General features: G+C 37.5%; 1 protein-coding gene across 2 annotated transcripts in view; it reads right to left on the bottom strand.

The window, feature by feature from the left end:
• OPRM1 (opioid receptor mu 1) overlaps nucleotides 1-21,169 on the bottom strand; it is a 31,298-nt gene extending 10,129 nt beyond the window's left edge. The window contains exons 1-2 of one of the 2 annotated variants that reach the window (XM_072966077.1): nucleotides 21,046-21,169; nucleotides 20,515-20,943 (exon numbers count right to left, since the gene is read on the bottom strand). In XM_072966077.1, the coding sequence (XP_072822178.1) occupies nucleotides 20,515-20,807 (293 nt within the window). In that variant the 5' untranslated portion in view covers nucleotides 20,808-20,943; nucleotides 21,046-21,169. Of the gene's footprint in view, nucleotides 1-20,514; nucleotides 20,957-21,045 lie in introns of those variants that run through there. The other variant, XM_006197712.3, reaches the window with a different exon arrangement.
• Nucleotides 21,170-23,599: the final 2,430 nt, after the last annotated feature.

Below are 23,599 nucleotides of genomic sequence, written 5' to 3'. Positions count from 1 at the left end.
GCCTTGACACCATTTTTGCCGCACTGTAACTATCTGACTGGATCTGCATGGGATAACGTTGTGAGGCATCTCACTGCAGAATTCCAGCCAGGCATGAGGTCACATCTCTTATTTTGTATTCATGATTATACTTTTTTCATATTTTACTTTTTTTATTTGATTGAAAATTGGTTATTTTTTGCATATATATATTTTTAACGTAGTCAGTTTATAATGTGTCAATTTCTGCTGTACAGCTCAATGCCTCAGCCATACATGAGCATACATACATTTGTTTTTCTACTCCATCTTTCAACCAATTTAAGTTAATTTTCTTTGTACTATCTCTCAATAGGTTCCAACATCAGCAGAGAAAGTAGGAGTGATATTTAATATGACCATTTAGGTGTTCATATTGCCCACCAAGAATTTCTGTATCATTTTCAAAAATTTATGTTTGGCTCTTCATTGATTTATTGAGTTAACATACATTTCTAAAAAAATAATTTTTGAAAGGTGTTCTGGAGTTCAGAGGCCAGGAGTAAAGTCTTGTGTCTGTTCTCAGTCATCCTGAAAATGAAAGATTGTTTTGTATTCACTTTTAGTTTGAGTATTTAATAAAGGCAAATCTTGTACTATGAATGAACTTGAGAATGAATTTCAATCTTTTGCATGCCTGCACATGAAATCTTAGTGCTGTGTAACATAGATGTGGATTATACTAGTATTACCAGTTTGTTGGTTTGTCTGTAAGCTTGTGGAGTAAAGGGACCAGGCTCAACCTGTACCCCACTGCTTGCCTGAGCAATGGGATCCATTTCTATATAATTTCTTTAAATATGAAATTTATGTTCATCTCATGTTCCTAAGGGGTTTCCCACCCCTTAAGAATAAATCATACCTTCCCATTCCATCTTATTATTTCCACATGATCTCTATTTTTATCCTTTCCCTATTGCCAGAGGTGAAGAGAGGAAGACATGTAACAGTAATGAGGTTGAGTAATAGTGAAAGAATGAAAACTTCTGACAGCTTTCAGGGAGCAAGTGCCTAGTTGCTGACAGACAGGTTGTATTCCTTTGTGGAACATCATTCTACAGAACATCAACCTCAGATGAGGACTGTTCATGACTGTGATGAAACAAGAAAAAACAAGTGGACTCTGTAAACTTGCCTGATCAGAGATAAGACCAAAATCACCCATAACTGTCAAAATACCAAATATCTCCCTTTCCTGCTTAACATTAAGTAACTGCTGCTTCTTATTCAATGACAATTCTAGCCCCACTCTGTTAATTGTGCCTCCTAGATAAAAAAAGAAATCTTTGATGCCCATGTGTCAATTTCCTCTTGCTTTGAGACAGCACCCTATCTAGATAGACCCCAGCGTCCTTGAATCCTCTTCTAAACCACCAAACATAAATTGGAATCCCTGTGGTGTTCTGTCTCCCTTGCTGCAGCGAGCTTAATTGACCTAATTTCATTTGTCTCCAGGTGTATTCCTGGTGGCTTTTGGTTGGTGAGGGTTGATAGTAGAGTGTGCCTGTGTCAGGAGCTTGTATCAGCGGCGGCAGGCAGACAGCAATCAGCAACTGGGGGCGAGCATTAGGAATTTTCCAGTGATGGCCACAGGCCACGTTGAGGGCATTGTAGCTTCAGCAGCTGCCTGCACCACTGGAATCCTGGCAAATACATTCACCCAGTGTCCACCTGTAGCAGGTAGAATCCATTCCAGGTGGGGCTGTGGATGCCCATTTTGATACTATCTCACCGTTTTTGTTTTTTAGGACTTCTCCCCTCTTTCAGAGCCCATCATCCTGTTCTGCATCTTTAACTGTATCTTAATCATGCCCCAGGTTAACTCCTTTCTCCTCCTAACTCCTTAACTCCTATATGCATTCCAACCCTTCAAGCACTGTTGAATGTGGGTCTTTAGAAGTCATCAAAGCAAAAACCTGCTTGCTCCATTGTAATCAACTGGTTTATATTTATTGTGCTTATTTTTTAGTATCTTTTAGAGATATTTTACATTTTAAAATGACTATCTGATGTTCCCTTAATTAAAATCTAAAGTATTAGGAGATTAAGGAGTAAAAGTCTTACCTTTCAGGGAAGGACCATCCATTCCTGGCAATTTTCAAGTCATACCAATTATTTACTTAATCTTAAGAGCAAGGCCAACCCAATTTAAATGCTGAGAATCCACACAGTGGTGATTAATTAAAACTACCCCTTGCTTATGTTAATTTTCTCCCAATTTGGCTACTTAATCAGGTTAGGAGTGAAACACTCCGGCAGAGCCTGGTCAGAAGAATGCTGGGTTTGGAATTAGGATTCATAGATCTGAACTCAGTGTCTCACGAGCTTGGCCAAATGGCTGGTCTTCAATTTCCACAACTATAAAGGGGTGACTATATTACCATTAAGACAGATTAGATGATGATGGCAAGCAAGAGGTAATTACAAAAATTTTTTTTGGATTACAACTGTAACCAGCATTTATGGAATGGTTACTTTGTGCCAGGTATTGCTGTAAGCAGTTTACTTGAATTCTCTTACTTAATTTTTGTAACAGACTTTAAAGTTGCATACTATCACTTTTTTTTTGTGACTGAATAAACTTTTATGGAGGTTAAATAATTAGCTCAAAGTAACAGTGGCAGAGGCAGAATTTAAATCCATATCTATTTGTTACAGTTTATGCTCTTCACTATTACATTGTAATGCTACAATACACACCATGTAATACAAGCCATCTATATGATAAATAATAACTTTTATAAGGTGCAGTAAGGTTTACGAACACTTCTATATACATTTGTGTAAACTGATGTTCACAAAAATCCTATAAGTAGCTAAAACAACTATAATTATTATTTCTCTTTTGAGAGAACTGAGGTTTAGAATGGTGTCAAGGACAAAAATGCTTAACATTGTGCAGTTGAAATACCTGGGTGTTTATTGCTATGGAAGCAAAATACCTGGGTAATTTGGATTTTTTATTTCCTGTGTGTGTGTGTGTGTGTGTGCATCCTATAGACAGAACCACTAGCAGTGTTTAATAATAGCACAACATGTTCGAGAGAATTATACATCAGGATACTGTGTAGGGAGTGGAAATAAGAATGTTCTCATTGCTCCTGAGTTTTGCAACCAAGATTTAATTAAGATCCACAAAGACTTAATTTCAAATTTCATTTGTCAAGACTGTTGAAGAGCATTCACTGTTTACCCTTTTAATGTGTCATAGCACCTGCTGACAGCTAAATATCTTGGCATTCAATTAATTCCTGCAACAGTAGCAGTCCAAAGTCTTTTAGGACCAATGGAAGGAAAAATAAAGGTAACACAATTAGTTCCTGTAGATCTTGGCTTATGTAAAATTGTGTATTTATAATGGCTATTTTCCATCCAAGAATTATGTAATACTTTATAACTCAACTATTGTGCTAAGCTGGGATTTTTCTAGGAAACAGAAAACAAATTTGTTGAGATTTTTAGAAAAGTATTTTCAGGCAGAGATTTTTTTGGAAGATGTCTTTCCTCCCCTGCGGAGAATTCAATAGCCCTTGCTAGGAGAAAATACGGTTCATGAATAAACCTTTAATTTGGCAAAGCAAGTAAGTTCCATTCGTTTTTAAAATTTGAAGTTTTAGGTTTATGGTGCAATAAAGATTATTGAATCAACATAGAAATATCCTCCCACTTGGAATGGAATCATTTGGCAGTGGTAACGTTTTTAGTCACAAATTAATGTATGTAACAATGTTTTAATAGGAAAACTCCGAACATGACTTTGATTTATATTTTAGTGAAAAGCCCTCTGATGCGACATTTTATTACCTTTCAGGATTATCTGTTACTTCTGAAATTTTCTCCCCTTTTATTTTCATATTAATTGTGTTTTTCCTCATTATACTATTGCACATCTATTTTTTTTAATCTGAAGAATATAAAAAGTAAAACAAATCACTGTAAGCTTCAGAGGTAGAGACGAACTCTGATAACATTTTACATTTAACACTGTGATCAAAGTTATGTATTTTGCATTTCTTCTAGCTTAAAAAATTATGTTGGACCTTATGTATGAAATAGAACATTGCAGGAGTCATAAGCATGTTTTTAATTTTTATGAATACATTTGTATTTTCATAATGACTTTTTTCACCATAAACCCCTCTCAGTGTCAACACTGAGTCAAACATGCATTTATTTAATACCTTTTTCATTTTTATTTTTGCCAAGTACTGTACTGGGCAATGGTTCTCAGTTGAGGCATGTCTTGGAGGGCCCTTCAGTCTGGTGAAAGATCAGAATCAAGGGTTTTCAAAACAGTACGCTAGATATTATGGCAAGGTAATGGTGATATGGCAGCGTTGAGAGAAGTACTTAACTTGCCTTCAGGTGTCAGGAAAGTTGCAATGATTCAAAATTTATTTCATCACATGAAGAGTGCCTGTGGAAATATTACATTTGCTTCCTGGGGTCACGTCCCTGGCCCGTGCTGCCAAGGATTTTGTTTCTGATGGGGACAGGAGGGAATTAGTAGAGAGTTCACCTCAGTTAAGTCCATCTATTGTCTGTTTTCCAGAAATAAATGTAAATCTAGCTTCTCTAATTAGTCTATCATATATCTGTTTTCCAGAAACAAATCCAAACCTCTGTTAAATACACTAAAATCGGCAAATTTTAAACTTAACTACCATTTCACTGATAGCAATGATCAAATTTTACCGGTTTATTTCCTGCTCTGTGAAGTAGGGCTTCTTTTTCTTGGCCTAAACTTCATACCATTAAATGTCTGTGAAATAGTTGATCCATACCAGAGGCTAGAAAATTCCTTTAGTCACCTTGTGCGACCTCTGCTGTGATACGTTGCTCAGTTGCATCTGGATTTCTTAGTTCCCCGTTATCTTGTGATTTATCTCTTTCCATTTCTTGGGAAGAACTCCACTCCTGCTTCTCTCTTGGTATTAAGGCTGTTGTCATCTCGTCCTCCTTCTCCTGGTTGGGGGTGGGGAGCATTTGTCCAATGATTTGGCAAGGAGAAAAAAAAAAACTCACCACTGAGAGCTCTCTCAGTGTTTGCCAGTTTTCAGTCTCTCATGTTGAAGCAAGAAGTGAAATTCTATGTGCTAGGAATCTCTCTGGACACCTCCTGTTCTCCAATCTGCTTCTCAAGCATGGAATGTGCACAGAACTGGAGTGAAGTCTATGGGAAGAATTTGGCATGGAAGATGAATAGGATAGGTTTCCATGCCTTTCATAAGTGACTCCATAAACATTTGAGAAGCAAGGAAAGAGTTCTGGGTGAGAACCGTAAGTGAGAAGGGAGAATTTTTAGTGCTTTTGGCATCAGTTTACCTTACGTAGGCTCTCTGGAGTAACACTGACACGCCTGGTTACTTTCCTTTGGCAGCAATTCCAGCTAACTTGCCCCCTAGCCTGTCCATCTGGTGTTTGGCTCAGTAGGGAGATAGAGGCATGGACTAGGGAGGTTTTCTTTGAATTTAATTAGGTGGATGCTTTAGCAAAATCCTTGATTAAAAGTGTATCTTTTCTTCCAGATCAATTCTTCTCAGATTCTTCCAGAATTAATTCTTCCAGATTCAAATTTTCTCCATCACTATTATCTCCTCATAACCTCTTTCCCATTTGGATTCCTTGGGACAATGAAGTTGAAGAAGGAAAAGGCAAGAAGTCGATGAACTCAGCTTCTCTTCTCAACTTGAATGCAAAAAATATGTTTGCTCCCCAATTAAACAAAAGCTACCCGTACTATAAGAAATTTATTTGGGGGGATTCCAAGCTTCTTTCAACTATTAACACTCAGAGGAACAATGTTCTGAAAGTTCCTATTTTCACAAACCAGAAATGGAACACTGAAGCACAGAGAGTTGACATAAATATAGCATTAACAGTGTAATCAGTATAATTCAATGTACTAACATATCAGCTACATTACGTCCTATCACCGTTCGTTACTTTGTTAAGTTCAGGGATACAAGAATGTTAAGGAAAAAAAAAGATATCTCATCCTTGAGGAGCTTATAATTTTCCAAATTGGAAATTGCATTTTTTCCCCAAAAATGTAACAAAGGATCACTGATATAAAGTGAAATATGAAAATGGCATGGTGCTTGGCTGAATAATAGAACCATGAAGTCTAGCTTGACCCATAGCTCTCAGCGCTGAGTCTGGCACATTGGCTGTTTGCTGACCAGTTTGTTGATACAGATTATTAGCATGTGCTGTCACAGCATAAAATTGTGCTGCTCGGGATAAAGCATGAGAACACCTTTATATCACAGTTGAGTTTTTGTAATTAGAAGTTCCACAAATAATCAATGGGCTCTATTTTTTCCAGGCTGAAGGGCAGACTCAATTAGAGACCTGAATGCAGTTTGCCCAGAGACATAAGTTCAATTCCAAATGTCACAGCATAATATCAAGGAAACACTCCAGATTTTGACCTGCAGAAAGACACCTTTCCTATTTTCTTTATTCTCATTTCAGTGGGAGCACAGCCTATCAACAAAGAAAAAGTCAAGAACAGGTTGTGAAGTAGGGAACATTCTGGGAAGTATGATATGTAAGGAAAGGTAATAGTCTAACCAGCCACCCTAATGAAGCCTCAATAACTGGCTTGAAAATCTTGCCTTGGTGCAATTAAACATAGCAGTTTTAAAAGATCTTAAGTTTTAGGTCTTTACAGATCTTGAGTCAGATCTTAGCCCTACAATTTATTAGCTGGATGAATTTGGGTTATTGCTTAAATTTTCTGAGTTCTATTGATTTATCTGTCAAATATGGAAAATATTGGTATTTTCCTTAAATGGTTGGGATAAAGATGAAAAACTTTAAAAGTAATATGTTTAAGGATTATTGGTATGGGGTGTAATGTGTAGTAACTTCCAAAAAATGTTAGTTAAGATGATGATGATGGTGAGTTTCAAATTTAATGAGGCACTGTTCTCTGACAAGACACAGATTAAATATTTATACTGATAAAAGTATTACTTTTGTTTTGCTTGTAACTAACTTTTTAAGCATGTTGTCTCATGTGTGCTAAAGATAACTGATGCATCATAACCTGTGATTGTTCCAAAACCACAGCCATTTTCCTTGATGAATTATCTCCCTCCCCCACAACGTTCTGACCAGTTAAAATACGCATCTTCATCTATTTTAACTAGAATGTTGACCAATATATTATGTTTCAAATATCAACTTAACTTCAAACAACCATGTGGACAGACGATCTCAGCATGGTTTCTACCATTGTTCCAGAGTTAGAGAAAAATTTTTGATATGGTAAAGGACCTGTATCTTTATATAAAATATGTTTTAAAAGGTAATTAAAGCAAGTGTGTATTAGGCGTGTTAATGGGCATGTTAATAATTCATTCATATGCTGTTATTGTTGAATTTCTGAAGTGTTGAGAGAGTAGTACTCTTTGGTGGAAATTATCATTGGCATGAATTCTGTGTATTAATATCTGCTTTGTGGCATTGACTTGTGTACCCGTGTTCCAGTGCCTTTTGTGGAAAAGTGACGTATTTGCTTATAGGCAGGAAACGTCCATTTTTTCTCCGAGCTATAATCCTTTTTCAAAAGAGGGTGTTGATTTCTCCCTTGATACGTGTATCCTCAACTCCACAAAATGCATAGTAATTTTAAGGAACAGAAGTTTTGGGTCCAACCTCGAACTGGAGCTTTCTGCTACCTGTGTTTATGTGACGGGGAATTCAGAAGGAAATTGCCCGTTGTTTTGGTCAGTGACACACTGATGAATGTCCTAGAGCAATGATTCTTGAGATTTTCTTTCTCTGGGTCCAACGTATGCAGGACTCTATTTATCAACTGGTGAAATAGTTTAATTTTCTTCTCCACTAGACTGTGCTCTTGGGGAAAGGTAAGACTGGTCTGTTTTGCTTACTGGTATTTTTGGAGCTTCTGGGAGAGTGCTTTTTACATACTGTCTAACAAACATAACAGATAAATAAATGAGCTTTCGTTTCATCTTCTTTAGTACTAGCTTCGTTAACAATGTTTTCCCTGCCTATGCTCACACAAATTTTTATGAGAATCAAATTAATCCATGTAAGGAAAAAATTAAAGCCCTGTACAGTTTTAAGACATTATCTTTACTCTTTAAATACATGTTTTATTTTGCAGAGTAGTTAAATAAACTTCCTTTTGTCATCAGAAGGAAAGACTATTTAAAGGCTCTCAATGAACACTGCTTTTAAGAGGATGTCTTTTTTCAGTGGCCCTGGATCACCAACATCACCAGAAGCATGCTCACATTTAATCTCATTCAGCCCATGTGGTTTCCTTTTCAGAGCTGATGGGGGCTGAGTAAGTATGAAATTATAATGTTGATAATAATTCCTCTTGTTCTTCTTGGCAGGCACAGTCAGGTTCTGATGTTCAGGTTATACTGCCAGCAGCATTTTTCAATTAACATTTAATACTCCCCCACAAAATGCTTAACCTTTCACTGGCACTGAACCCAGTATTTCAGTGAAAAAAAAGCTCGGAAGCAAAGAAGGCCTTTTCTTTCATTGGTCTTGTTCTCCACAGTTCCTGTGTTTGGAGTGCACTTAGTTCTCGGGGACACTGTAAGCCTCAAGGGTGTTATTTCCTATCTTGTGCTTGCTTTAGAGAGTTTGCTACTCTGATTTAAAAAGCTGGCAGGCATTGCTTTGCAAGTCCTGGAAAAATCCATTATGAAGGTGTTAAGAATAGACATTCACGCAGACTCACTGTACCATCATTAATGCCTCCTCCATGAAGAGCTCCATCTTTCTGACCAATTTTACTGTCATTAGTGAGTCAGACGTATAACAGAAGCCAGGACTTTTTACAGGGATGGTGTTTTAAATGTCTAAATTTCCTAAGCTAGTGTTCAGAGGACACCACTATCGTAAGTTATTTATTCTAATTCAAGTAAATTACTCTGCTGAGTAAAAAGGAATTTCATTACATAAGTCAGTGTTTAGACTTAGATTCTGCTTCAGATGCTTTGACTATAACACCAGTTTAAAAGTGAAACATTTAAGCTTAAAAATAGCAATTTTCAAAGTTTTCAAAAATAATTGGTTTGTGTCTTTTTTCTCCATTAAATATATTGGATAATATATAAATACTTATCAATAGGGAGCCAAGTAAATTGCAGTTGTCTGTCCTCGGAATTCTCTTCGTATCATCATGGCTGCCAACAAAATGATATTGGAATGATCCAGTGCACTGGAGTGAATCGAAGAATGACAGCAGTGACACTCATGCAATGCCTTGCTTGTCTCTGCAGAAACAGCGATTCCAAAAGGATAAACTGTATTTCAAAGTGTTATAATGGATAATATGATTGACCTATGGAAAAGCGAGAACACTAGGTGAATGCTGAGATCCCATGTGCCGGTGGTGTGAGCCCTGTAGGAGGGAAGAGAAAGTCCGAGTAGGAGGGAAGCAAATAACAAACTTCCTTACTTTCTAAAGCACTTTTAGAATTTATCACTCATTTCCATATATCTTATCTAATTTGGACCTAAAAATCCATGTGAAATTGAATGTGATTATTATTCCTTTAGTAAAGTTAACTAAGGAGATTCAGGGAGGTTATATGACTCTGGTAATTAATAAGGGGCAGAGATTCAAACAAGAGTCTTCTTGTTCCAGGGTTGGCACTGCTTCCACACCAGTAAGCCTGCTATGAAGGGAGCCGGCCGGCCAGTAAAACTGACCTGAACTTTAGCTTTTCTGGGAGGTAATTTAATTTATGGTTTATCCTATAAACAGCTTCTCAAAGTTCAGAGAAATGAAACATACAGACAAAGCTCTTAAACCTCCTTGCTAAACACGACTGTTTTCTCATCCATGAAATCGACAGGTTGGTCCAGATTTGTGCGCCTCAATCTTGACTTGCACATTGGGCTCACCAGGGGAGCTTTTAGACCTGCCTATGCCCAGGAGCTACACCCGGAGGTTCTAATTTAGTTAGCCTTACGTGGAAGTGGGCTTTCTTTTTTCTTTTCTCTTCTTTTCTCTTCTTTTCTCTTCTTTTCTCTTCTTTTCTCTTCTCTTCTCTTCTCTTCTCTTCTCTTCTCTTCTCTTCTCTTCTCTTCTCTTCTCTTCTTGTCTCGTCTCGTCTCGTCTCTTCTCTTTTCTTTTCTTTTCCTTTCTTTTCTGTTCTTTTCAGTCTTCCCAAGTGATTCTAATGTGCAGCCAGGATTGAGAACCATTGCAGTGGAAGATCTGGGAGGTTTTCTCCTTCTCTGTGTCTAAGTGTGTTGCAAGGATTTATGCAATAGCTCTGAGGTTCTATGAGTAAATTGGAAGGAAACCCAAATTTTGTTATTCATTTTATCCTGTCTGGGTTTCTTGCTAGAATATAGGCCCAAATCTCACCTAAGGGAGTCTGGGAACTGGAGCATTCTTCAGTTGGACTATTTATCATCCAGTTAAAACTCTCCCTAACTTGACTCTCCTGGCCAACTTGTACCTGGTGGCCAACTGACTTATCTAAAGAATTCCTATAGATGCGAGAAAGCTTGCTCTAAGCACAACTGATCAAAGAAGCAGTCATATGGATACAGAGGGGGACTGAATTAAAAATGTGAAATCAGACAGGGAGGAGAGTTCAGGGAATTTTAGAAAATCATTGAGCAAAACCATGTGCAAGAAGTCGAGGGATTACAAATACTACAAAACAGCTAGGCTCACCCTGGTCCTCTTCATCCAGCTGGACAGTCTAAGTTTTAGAACTTAGAGTAGTAACATTTTTCAAAGTGACTGATGAGAACCGCAGAAAATACATTTTTTAAAAGTGAGCAAGTTACGTAAGTCAGGAAGAAGAGGAAAAATAATCCAAGCAATGAGCTTTTGTGCTTCAAAGGGCCTAAAGAAAGGTGGAGGGAAGTGAAGCTGCCAATCTTCTGGGTGCCTGGGGGTGGGGGAGTGCTCAGGCATAGGTGTCTTTGAGGACAGATTTTTATATTTGCTAAGAAGTTAATATGAATTTACAGAAGGCAGTTTCAGTTTTTCCTGGTGATCGAAGATGAAAATACTGTGAGAAAGCCTGGAAAATGGCACTGAGTTAAGAGAACCATAAAGCACATCAAATAGAGGGAACTTTTTCAGAAGAGCTCTTTTCTAAGCACGTAGTCTCTAATCACTGGCTAAGGGTGGCAATGAATTTTGTGGATTGTCTGGGTCAAGTGAGGAGTTAGAGGATGAAGATGGCACCTGGGCTGAAATGGAGATGATCCTGTATGATTACTATTTTAATCCACTGGCAACATCAGTTTCCGAAAAGCGTTATCCTCTGTCATAAAAACCTATGACTGCTTTTCTGATTTGCGTTAAACTTCATTTTTGTATTGATATTTTCTCATGTTGGAAAAATACTTCAAGTTGGTTCTAGATTATTTTTTACAGAATGCCTTGTCTCCATCTAGTAAACAAGAACATGCAATCAAATTTGGCAAAGAAGATAAGTTATTTTTTTATGATCACTGCAAGAATATAAATTTTATCTAGCACAACTGTACCAAAGTTTGGCAAATGACAGCTTATGGGCCAAATCTGGCCCCCAGCTGCTTTTTATAGGCCCTGTCAACTAAGAATGGTTTTACACTTTAATTTGTATTTCAATTTTTTAAAAAAAATCTATATAATAATTAGCTTGGTTGTTTTTAATCTGAGGCTATTACAAGGAATTAATTTGGTAACACTTATTATGGAATAATTTGCATTATATAATCTAGTAAACCAAAAAGAGGGTTAGCATTTTTTTGTACTGAATGAAGGATCATTTCATTTTTGTAAAATGAGTAAACAAAAGAACATATGTCATGATTATTTTCCTGATAATCAAATGCATGGGTTTTTATAAGAATCACCTAAAAGATCAGGCAAAATTATTTTAAAAATGCTAATTAGAAAATCAATTTTTAAAATTATTTTTAATAAGAAATATTTAAGGGGCTAAGTTTTTACATGTTTGGCTTTTATAGCTTCACAGTTAGAATAATCATAAAACAAAAATAAGTTTATAGGTAGTTTTACACTTCTAAATGATTGAAAAAAATGAAAAGAAAAAGAATGTTTCGAAGCATGGGAAAATTACATGGAAATTCAAATTTCAGTGTCTACGTAAAGTTTTATTGGAACATAGTCATGTCCATTTATTTACATGTCACCTGTGGCTACTTCTGGGCTACAATGGTAGAGAGAATAGTTGTGACAGAGACCATGTGATAGAAAAGTCTAAAATATTTACTTTCTGTCCCTTTACAAGGAACATTTGTCACCCCCTGGTCAAGACTGAGAGGTGACCCTTCTTCATCTAATAGGTGTGAGTTGTATGTATATCCGAATACATTACAGTGAGGTGAGATTCTTACCTTGGAATCATTTAAATCCAAACTTTACATTGGCTCATAAAAACATCTTGGTATAAAATAGGTTTTTAGGGTCCAGACTGCATGCCTACTTTATTTGTGTCTTCTCACCCTTCTCTGTGTGGAGGGACCAGGCTAACTTACACACCTGGAGCCAGGTGTGTAAATTATAGACTGTTTAGTTTCTTATTGAAAGCTAGTGTAAGAATTTTTGTGGCTTAAAAATTATTTCCAAGTTTTTTGAGTAAAAGTAGCAAGTGGTATTTTTGATCATATGGCTATAGTGCAGTTACATACTATTTATTAGGTGAAAGTTTTCTTTCTGGAGTTTAGAGCCTCACCAGCCATAAAAGCATAAGACCTCAGACAACTGAACTAAGTCCTAAATTGTAAGTATAATCCTGACATTCACTTGGGATTAGTACATAATCTCAATTCTATTTAAACTTCTATTTTTAGAAATATAAGGGAATGGATTTAACTTTGAGAATTTTATTGCAATATGCAAAGTGAAACAGATCATGTTATGTTTTTAAATCCGCGCACCATATCTAGGTATCTCATGACAGACGGATGATTGAATCATATGGAAATTCATTTTGTTTTTAAGCTATGTCTTCTGATTTTGATAAGCAATAGTAAAAATATAAAACTTGTTTTCATGTCGTGAACTCACCATTATATTTAGTATGGAACATAGCTTGCTGACTTTCTTCTTCAGCTGTTTTAAAAATATTTCCTTGAAGAACATTGCATGTGCAGTAGACCCTCATTATTCACAAATTCTGTATTTGCAAACATGCTCATTTGCTAAAATTTACTTGTAAGCCTAAAATCTGTATCCATGGGCTTTTGTGGTCTTTCATAGACATGGGTGGAGTGGAGAAAAATTTGAGTTGCCCTGATGGGTGGGCTCCCAGCTGAAGTCAGACAAAGCAACACTCTGTTTTCCCATTTCAGCTCTCAGACTGTAAATGTCTCCTCTCTGAGGTCTATTTAGTGCCACATTTTTAGCATTTGATTTTTTTGTTGTTCGTGATTTCACTATTTAAAATGGCCCCCGGTGTAGTGCTGAAGTACTGTTTAGTGTCGTGCTGTTGATCATGAGTTCAGAGTTAATGAACTGACAATATATATTACATAAGATGCCTTTAAAAAGAAACATACATTAACAGAACATAATGTATTGACTAGTTGATGAATATCTTGTGATTGGAGGCTCACAGGCACGTACCCCTGTTTTTCCCCTAGAAGCCAAGCTTTAGTCTTCTCTAATTCAGTGGGGAAAGTGAGTCCACAGAACATAACTAGCAGTGAATGGATCAAGCTGGTTTAATTTATTCGAAGATTAATTTAAATTACACTAATACTTGTGAGTAAATCTGGATGGGTTACTATTTGAATCACTTTAGCATACCTATTTACATGCAACTGCTAAGCTAACACATGATTGAGTTAAAAAGCAAACTGTGCTTGATAATACTCTTGCCTGGACAGAAACTGATACCCAGAATAGAATGATCTCTCTCGTTCGATGGAATCCATCCTACGCTCCATCATGTGTAGGAGCCCTACATGCCCTGCCCATTGGCTTACGAAGGTTCACTTGATTACATTTGGTGGAACGTGTCTCTCCCTGATCAGTTTTGGAATGCAACATCCAGCTTATGATTAATTTCTGAAGGTAAATAAATATTAAAGTAATTTCTCCATCAATTAAAGAAAAAGTGAGAGAGAGAGAGAAAGAGAGAGAGAAGTGAGATATCAGGGTTTAAGCTCAATCTGCATCTGAGAAAACAGGTCCAGGTCAGAATCCTTTGGGACCCAACCTTAGACAGTCACGCAGGCTTCACTTGGAAGGCCTCTTGGGGAGAATCTCCCCTCCCACCACACGTAGTATACAGTCTGGAGGGTGTTGTGGGCAAGGACCCATCTCTCTCCTCCACCTTCACCAGCCGTGCTTTTGGGTGTCTATGCATCCTTAGCCCAACCACCTCCATCTGGAGGCGTCTTTATTGAGGAGCACTTGGCAAGGCTCTTCCCAAGTCTCTGCTGAGACCTTCTTATTTGGGGTTGTTGAAGAAACTCTGCTCACTCTGACTCTGTACTTTCCTCCTCCGAGCCCTTCCTCTCTCCTTAGCCCTGGCCCTTAGCTCCATAAAACAGCAGGATCCTTTTGTTTGGGGCTTCCCATGCAGCGAGATGACTTCCCCCTTTTCACTCCTCCACATCTATGCTCATACATGTGACCTGGTGCCTTTCTGTGGGGGAGAAATGGAACACTGAGGAGCCAGAACCTTTTCCTATTTAATCTTTTGCTTCTACTCTCCCAGCAAGTGAATAAAGGCTGACTGTGACTTTCGGTTTTACTCATTGCCTTAATTGACCACTGCAACATCTGCAGCTCAGAGAGCATTTTCTCTCTCACAGAGTCCATTTGAGCTCATTTAGAATCCAAGAGGGTGGGATGGAATTGGAACCAAGATTGTTTAAATTGATAGATGACTAGTTTTTTTCTCCAGATAGTAGAGCTAGAAAAATTATGAAGAAACAGTCCTTGAAGTTACCATAGAACATTACCAAGTTGGAAGTTACCAAGACCTAGATTTTTTGTCTAATTCACACATTTTGCAGATGAGGGCAGTGAGGCACCAAACGGTTTGAAGTTTGAAGCCATGATTGGCACTTGGGATCCTGAGCCAAGGCAAGGCTTCTCTTCAATGCTACTCTTCCATTTTGAATTTATATCCTGATTCAAGGACCCTCAGCCTGAGAAACTGGTGGGGAAGGAAATAAGGTGGCCTGACACCAGAGAGGATGGCTAAGGAAAGGAGTTGCTATGGCAAACTCATTAAATGATATTTCTCGTACATGACATTCTTGTGTCTGTTTCTTGAGCTCAATTTTGAGGACCCTGAAGTATTCTTGAGCTTGGTTATTATAAGCATTCTCACAGCTATTACATAACATGTAATCAGTGGGGAACGGGCTGGTTGTTTTTGTTTTAGATAACTTTTTATAAGGCACTGGAAGTTCTACATCCCGTACACGTCAGAGATGCTACTGCTACCATCACCTTGAACTCAAGAAATAAACTGAATTCTATACATGGCTGTTGCCTACTCCTTATCTGTTAAAGCAAAATGTACTGAAGCCTTTTCTGAATTCTGAGGCAGGGGAGAAAAATGAAAGCAAAAGTTTAGCTTATGAACTGTCTTGGTTGTTCTGATTGGGGCTGCTTAGAATTTTTGTTAAGAATTTCTAATTTGGGGGAAAATCTTATACTCAATGAGTCTGTAAAGCTCTACCTTTTTATCAGATTTTACTGTGCCAACATATAGTAGCCAGTTATAAAATAACTGGAATGATGAGCTTTGCAGTGTTTGAGACAAGAGCTAGTGTGAAGGTGAATCATTTTGGAAAGTGATTTAAGGGAACAGAAGTGGGGAAGTAAAAGAGGAAAACAGGAAATGAGGGAAAGCAAGCATATTTTTGAACTGATCACAGTGTGGCCCAGATCTTCCAATGTGCCTTGTGGTCTGTGCAGAACTATGCACCCAAAGGGAGAGGGAAGAAGAAGGGACCTCTTGTCCATGGGCTCCCATTTCCCCAGCCAAAGTTTGTTTCAGGGGTGACAACTTCCTCACACTTCCTCACATGTGAGTGCGAGGCTGATTCCTGCGGAGGGCAATGCAGTCAGAGGAGATCCAGGGCTAGGGCAGAAGCGAGGGATATAGACGCAGCTAAGGCGAAGTGTTACCAAGTTCTGTCTTGGCGAAACTGAGTGCCATACCAATCACTGATGTCAAAGTTGTGCTGGAGGTGGGATTCAAGAAGAGTCTGAAGCAGCATGGAGACCACTGTGTTAAAACATCACACCATCTAGGAGCCCTAGAAATTCCATGTAGGTGCCTTGAGGACAGCAATGGAGGGGGGCTAAGGGTAGCAGTTGAGCTGTGCTCTTGGGCCCCAACACACGATTAATCAGAAACAGATCTTCTTTGATCTGCTTTACATCTTGTCTTCCAAGTTCTTGAAGTAAGTGTCTACATTGAAAAACATTTTTAGATACTAACTGTCCTAAATCATTATCTCAGTTAAATATACGTTAAATTTTGTGAGGGCTAAAGATATGACATTCTCATATCTTAAAATTTCACACAACATTCAGTCTTCATATTTATCATTAGTATATTTTAAAATGCTGTATTGTTTTATACTATTTATTAAAATGAGTTTATCCTTTCCTGCTGATTAAAACAATTTGATTTCGATTAATAGTGAAAGTGGAATACTAGAAGAAGAAATCTTTTCAACTTTTATGTGTAAATTTCCTTCAAGGCATACAAAATGCCAAAGTGAATACTGTCAGCATTTATCTTTTGAATGACATTTTAGAGTAGTCAGAAACTAATTATTTTTATTTCCTTCTTAGAAGTGGAGAAACTATGCCTGGGTTATATTCATGAACAGATATACTTGTTGCAGCAATTGATGAAAATTTATTTTCTGAATATTGTAAATAAGTATTATGGAAATGTTAGTTGGCTTGGGAAAACACTTGCATGAAATTGATCATTTTGTACTTTAAGCCTGAATCAAGTATTTAATAATATTTAATACATAGATCTCATAAGACATGTTTTAGAATCAGAAATACTTTTTAGTGAAATAAAAGACAGTAATATCTTGCATATATTTAAATGCTCTTCTTTGATAGCTAGTCATATTGACAGTTTATCTCATCAAATTAAGAAATAATCTTAAAAAAGAAGGCCACATAATTTGGCACCCTTCACTGGAGCTTTATTTGGAAGGATGGTTTACACAGCCCACAGAGATCTCACAGTTTTTAACCCTATACTTTTTTTAACAGTATCTGCATAGACCATGTTGGTGACTACATTGACAAATTGTTTTTGAAAAAAATCTCACAAAATAAATTCATCTGGGACTATGTCAATTTTTACAGTATGTTTAATTCTATACTTTGGTCAAATATTTTCAACAAATGAAACATTCCTGGTGGGTATAACTTTGTGTATTATTTTGATTCATTTTTTTCTTTAAAACATTCTTAACAATAATATACTATCATCCCATTTTAAATAATTGTCATATTTTATGATATTTTCATCACCGTATCTTCCAGAATATTTGTGGTAATTTTTATAGTGTAGTTATCCTGCAAGCAGTTTTTATCTTTAAACCAAAAAAGCTTTCAGATGATGAAAAGTTACAATAATCTATCATTTAACATCTGGATTTTAAATCTTTAGATCATGTGACAGTATCTCTTTTCCTCCTACATGCTCCTTAGAACAGCACCACGTAAGAATGTTACTTAATTTTTACTATTTATTTAATAACATTGTTGATGAAGTATGATGTTGATGGAGTCAAGATACAGGACAGAAAATCTTTGCTCGTTCATGGCATCTGTATTACTCATTATTTTTTTGTTGTTTTTGTTGCCATAGTCATCTGAGCTTCATGATCCACTCAATGTATTAAGAAAGTCTAATAAATACTATCTTAATCTGGTTATTTGCAGAGTTTTAAATAATAGCAGGAAGTAAGCATTTCACCTCAATACTTTGACAGATGCAGCATTACACTCATCCTTTTTAACAAGAGCAAAAATATCCTTCAACTGATCATTTTGTAGTGAAAACACCACAGTCCAGTTAAATATTCTCAGCTAAATAGATATATTGTCTTCCGTCCCCAGAGGCTTTCCTCATCACTTCACTGGTCACTGAGGTGTATCTATTTTTCTGTTTCACATTTCCAGAGGATGACCTGACCTTGAAATTAAACACCCAATTTGCTACAGGTGGGTGTTTGGGGGAATCTTTCAAACTGTACTGCATTTTTATTTTAGAATTTCAGTACAGAAAAGTAAAGCATAATATCATGTTGTCAGTAAGAGACAATGTCATCATCCTTTTCCAGTCATCAAAAGGTCAGAGGTAATGCTTCTAAGATGAACTGCAACCAGCAATCTCTTAAACACTAGAATAAAACCAATCTGCTTATTTCACAGCCAGTTCCTGTCTAGTGGCTCTTTCTTTATAGAAAAGAATTAACTAAAGGGGAGGAAAATGAGGAAGAAAAATACCAAGAAAAGCAATAAAAGGGCATGAAAGATTATGCTTGAGATGGCAGGATTTCTAGATGCTTTGGTAATTCTCTTCATCCTTTATTGTCAAGGATTCCAGACACAAATTTGGATTAATTTATTATTTCCACATTATTAACTAAACCTACTCTGGCAATCTTTTAGTTAAATTAACTCAAATCATGATTTGCTACTCTAATGAACAGAAAATTGTATTGGCTAAGAGCAATTCAGTGATACTGAACTAATGAACTATCTGTCCTTGGAGAAATCATTTATATTTTCTGTGCCACAGTTTACTCACTTAGCATAGATAAGCTCTGAGTTCCCTTGTAGTCCTATAAGCTTACAATTCTATGAATTTTCTTAGGTGAAATGAAAAACATATTTTCCCATTATGAGTCAGGCCTTTAATGATTTTTTACTATCGTAAATGCAAAATGAGACAGTTTTGATCTTTGATATGAACCTTCGTATTGAACTTCATGAACTAAATGTTTTTAAAAATCAGTTCTTCCATTGATTCTCCTCCAGGTTTTTCCTTCTGTTATTAGCCTTCTTCTCAATAGATGGTGCTCTTTTCTCAGAGACACTGCTTATCTTATTCCTCATCAAATGGTCAGGAAAATTGGTTTTACTTTTTGACAATCATTAATTAAAGAAATCAGACATATAAGTAGGAAGAATCAATTACGGGCCACTTGCTGCACCTTGTTAATGAAAGCATAATGGAGAAAATGATTGTTAAATGATTAAAGAGCTCCACTGAAACCTGCAATACTTGCTGAATAGATGAAGCCAATATCATAGCTAAATATGAAAATGCCATGTTCACTACTTACATAGAGCACTTACTGGGAAGAAAATCCTAAATCAGGAGCCATTTAAAAACTTTAAAATAATTACCTACTTTAACAAAAGTGAAAATATAGTATTCCATATTAACACGTAGGATTTGAATATACATATCAACACTAACACAATCTACATCAGTCTCAATTAATATTGAAAGTTTGCACACTCTTTGCCAGATAAATCTGGGACATCTGGGCAAATAAAAAGTGGACCACAAACTCTTTGAAATAATTTTACTGGATAGAGACACTTTATTTTTTCCAGAGCAACCATTACAACTTCTAATGTATTAGTTTATAATCCAGAATTATGCTACCTTTGGTCACATCTAACTGGTTCCAACTTTTGGAGGCATTGAAAAACAGTCATGTCCTGCAGTTCTGAACCACCCTACCTATTCTTGATTCAGTTTGTAACTCCCCTAAGCAAGTCTGCAAGTTGTCAACTACAAACTCGTCTATGCAACACAGCTATTATGTTTGTTACAGCAAAGCAACACTATTTACTGTGGAAAGACACCAGGAAAACTTCCTCTATGAATGTGGCCTCAGGAGAGAAGAAAGAGTAGGGTAAGGGCTACTATGATCAGGGAAGAGGAGGGATGGGACAGTGGTGCAGCAAAAACTCTGGAATCAGCAGGAGTAGGAAAGTTGCCAAGTTCATCTCTGAAAAGAACTGAGAGGGAAATTTTCCCCTCCTCCCCCCAATTAGGGATAAAATAGCTGGAATTTCTTTTCTATTATTCACAAATTATTGTTTCCACAGCTCCTAAGGAAGGGACTGTGGGACACTGCCCAAGAGCCCTCTTGGCTCAGTATGAGCAAGCTGTAAGATAGAGCATTTTTTTTCTTTTTCTTTTTCTTTTTCTTTTTTTCTTTTTTTTTTTTTTTTTGCCAGAGCTTTACGGCTTTTACCAAGGCAACTTCTCTGTTTCTGAAATTTTGAAGCCTTTCTTTATCAACGGAGGGAAGAATTGAAAAGTAGGCTTTTCGTACTCAAACAGCAACCACTCTCTCTACCGGCACTTCCACATTCTCCCCTGTTTACCTCCCTTCACTCATCCTCCCGCCAAACACTGCCTGGGGGCTCAGATGCCCGTTTATGCCGCTATCCTCCGCCGAAATCTCCGCTCGGAGCCCTGGCGCCTTCCTTACCTGACAATCACATACATGACCAGGAAGTTTCCGAAGAGACCCACCACGCACACGATGGAGTAGAGGGCCATGATGGTGATGGCCGTGATCATGGAAGGACTGCCAGTCGGAGGGCACAGGCTGTCGCTCCCGCCCAGCTCGGTGCGGTTCGGACCGCATGGGTCGGACAGGTTGCCTTCTAAGTGGGAGAAGTTGACCCAGGAGCTGGGGCTAGGTGCTGGGGAGCAACTTGCAGAGCGCGTAAAAGGATCAGTGCAGTTGCCGGCGTTCGCGGGCACGGCGCTGCTGTCCATGGTGCTGACGGCCGGCTGGGACCACGTTGTGAGGTAACCGCGAGCACCCGGACTTTTCAGGTTCCACGCGCCTCCGCCGCTTCCTCTCGCCGCTGCCACGGTCCCTGCTATTTCTTACAGAGACCAGCACTGGCGGAGCCAGAGAGGAGCGTCAGGCAGAAGGAAAGAGCTAAGCTTCTGACATTATCCTCTGCTTGTAGCCCCCTCCCACCTTAGAAGTACACAGACCCATCCCGAACCCCACATCGCTGTGGGGAAGGGAGGGAGGGCTGTGAGGATCCGGAGGCTGGAGCGGCGGGAGGAGAACGAAGTGGATTTTGCGCAAAGCGATCCAACGAGTTGGTCTCCCTACTCCGCACTCGTCTGTGCCAACAGTTTTAAGGAGGGGCAGAACCAGGAAGGGGTGGGGAGTGAGACAAACAGAGAGTTAGTTTTTGGCTGCTGTAAAGCATAAGAAAGGGGGCTGACAGCACTGTTTTTCCAGCGCCGTTTTCTCAGTGTAACATGACGGGAAAGACATTGGCCTGATGCAGCCTTGACAAGCCTACCCCCCAGTGCTCTTCCGTCCTTACTGCTTAAGCAATCATTTGGGGTAGGGTACACAAAATCCTCTTCTTCAAAAAGAAGAAAATCCTCCTTTTACCTTCCAAAAAAAAAAAAAAGGTAACCTTGTGTTTCTTATTGCTAAATGAGGATTTCCAATTCTTCAAACCTGCCTGAAACAAGAGTGATTCCTTCTCTGAAAAAGAAATGAGAAACAAACTTTTATAGAGGAAACCCTTTATTCCATATTCCTCATTTCTCTTAGAGTAGAAGCTTTATTTGCATCTGATTTCTATCCTGATGAGGAAGAGGTATAAGAATTGTGCACAGAAACCTGGGAGTTGTGGTATTCAGGAAAGTCAAAGAAAGATAATGGTGACACTCCATATTTAAATCTCAAAGGTTTGGAATTACTAATTATTGATTTTTATCTTCAAACTTCCTACACGTGCTTCTCAGTAGAAGATTGTGAAAACCAAACATTTGCCTCATTTCTTTGTTTTCTAGTGTAGAAATTCCAGGAGAAACTGCATCGACATCTGGAACTGGAATGGCTCACACAAAGTTGAGGAATATTGATACGTCTTAAAATTTGATAACACACTTTTAAATCCATAAATGCTTCTTCTATTTTATAAATCAATTAGGAGTAAGGTGGTTTTTTTTTGTTTGTTTTTGTTTTGGTAAAGTTAACACTAATTCTGAAGTAATCCCCATATCTATACATGGGTATATTTGCCTATGTGTGTATCTCCTAACAATAAACGTTATCATTAAACAGCCCCAAATGGTTGTAGAAAGTTATACTTTTGGGGAGCAGGGACAAGGCTGAGGTAGAGAGCTTGGGAAGAACATTTAATTCCAATATTATTTTTATCATTTGTCTTGAAAATAAATAACACCAGCAAACCCTGCTAGTCATAGGTTATTTGGCCAATGTTCAGTATCATTTTTACTCTTATATATTAAAGGGTATGATTTCAGCAATAAAATATTACAGAGATCTCCTAAAGACTAATAAAAATACCTCAGCACATATTCTTCTATGAACTAATATTAATTCACTCACATTGAGCCAAAATCTCTCTGCCATTATTCCATCTCTGAGGACAGAACCAGGCTAAGTTTACTTGGAGTGTAAGACAAATCAGCACAGTATAATAAGCCCTGGCCTTGAAGTCAAATCATATTGCCAGCCTTAGATTTGTAACTTCTTAAACTTTTTAGCTGTAGGAATTAAGATACGTTACTTTACCTGACTGAGAGTTTTCTCATCAGTGGATAAAAGAGGATAATATCTCATATGACATTTAGCAGGATTAAATGAGACACAATGCAATTGTACTTACTTAATAAATGATAACTCATTATGATTATGCTTCGTATATTTGAAAATAACTGAACAATCTCTTCTTCAAGTTAAGCATTAGCTTCCTTAGGCTGTTTCTTACAAGATATAGTTTTGAGTTTTTTCAGGAGTGTGGCCTCTTTTCTAGTCACATTATAGTTTGCCTATCTGCTCCTAAAACAGTGTTTTAAGGATGGCCTGACCAATAAACATTGTGCAAGATTATAAACTTCCTCTTTCTGCCAACCTAGGATTTTGAAGGCCCTTTCACTTTTTATTTTTGAAGTTACATTGCTGTCTTGAATCTCCTTAGGTCTACTATTGGCAAAATTTCTTAAACATGAACAAGTCCGTTCAACAAATATTTATTAATGATCTAATTTGGACCAGGTGCTGAAATTTTAAAAGCTGGATACACTTATTTTTGACCACAGGGACTTACCTTTTATTCCTGGTGAGTCATGTTTTTCCTGTCCTATAAATTTATGGTTGTTTTAGAAGGATCTGAGTGTAACACTATAGGCTTTTAAAAAATTTTTTTTAAATTACATTTAATTAGTTCTAGTTCAAGATTCAAATCTAACACCATCTTTGAGAATGCTGATTCTGTCATCTTCTGTATGCATGCGTCCTACTTTGCATACTTTATTTATTCTCCCAGCTTTATGTATTCTACCATAGTTTTCCTGAGGGCAGGCTCAGTCACTACATTGTGGACTCCCTCCTTCCTGCTCTATGTGTTAAATATACACGTCTATGTACATGTTAACGTTTTAATTGAATTGAAAAATCATTAGCAGATTTCATAAATGCTAGGGACTGAATGCTGTGTCCCCCCACTAAATTCATACATTGAAATTCTAACCCACAGTGGGATGGTGTTAGAAGATGGGGTGTTTGG

Source organism: Vicugna pacos, chromosome 8 (genome assembly GCF_048564905.1).
Source record: "Vicugna pacos chromosome 8, VicPac4, whole genome shotgun sequence".
NCBI lineage: Eukaryota > Metazoa > Chordata > Mammalia > Artiodactyla > Camelidae > Vicugna > Vicugna pacos.
This window is presented reverse-complemented; position numbering and strand designations above follow the sequence as displayed.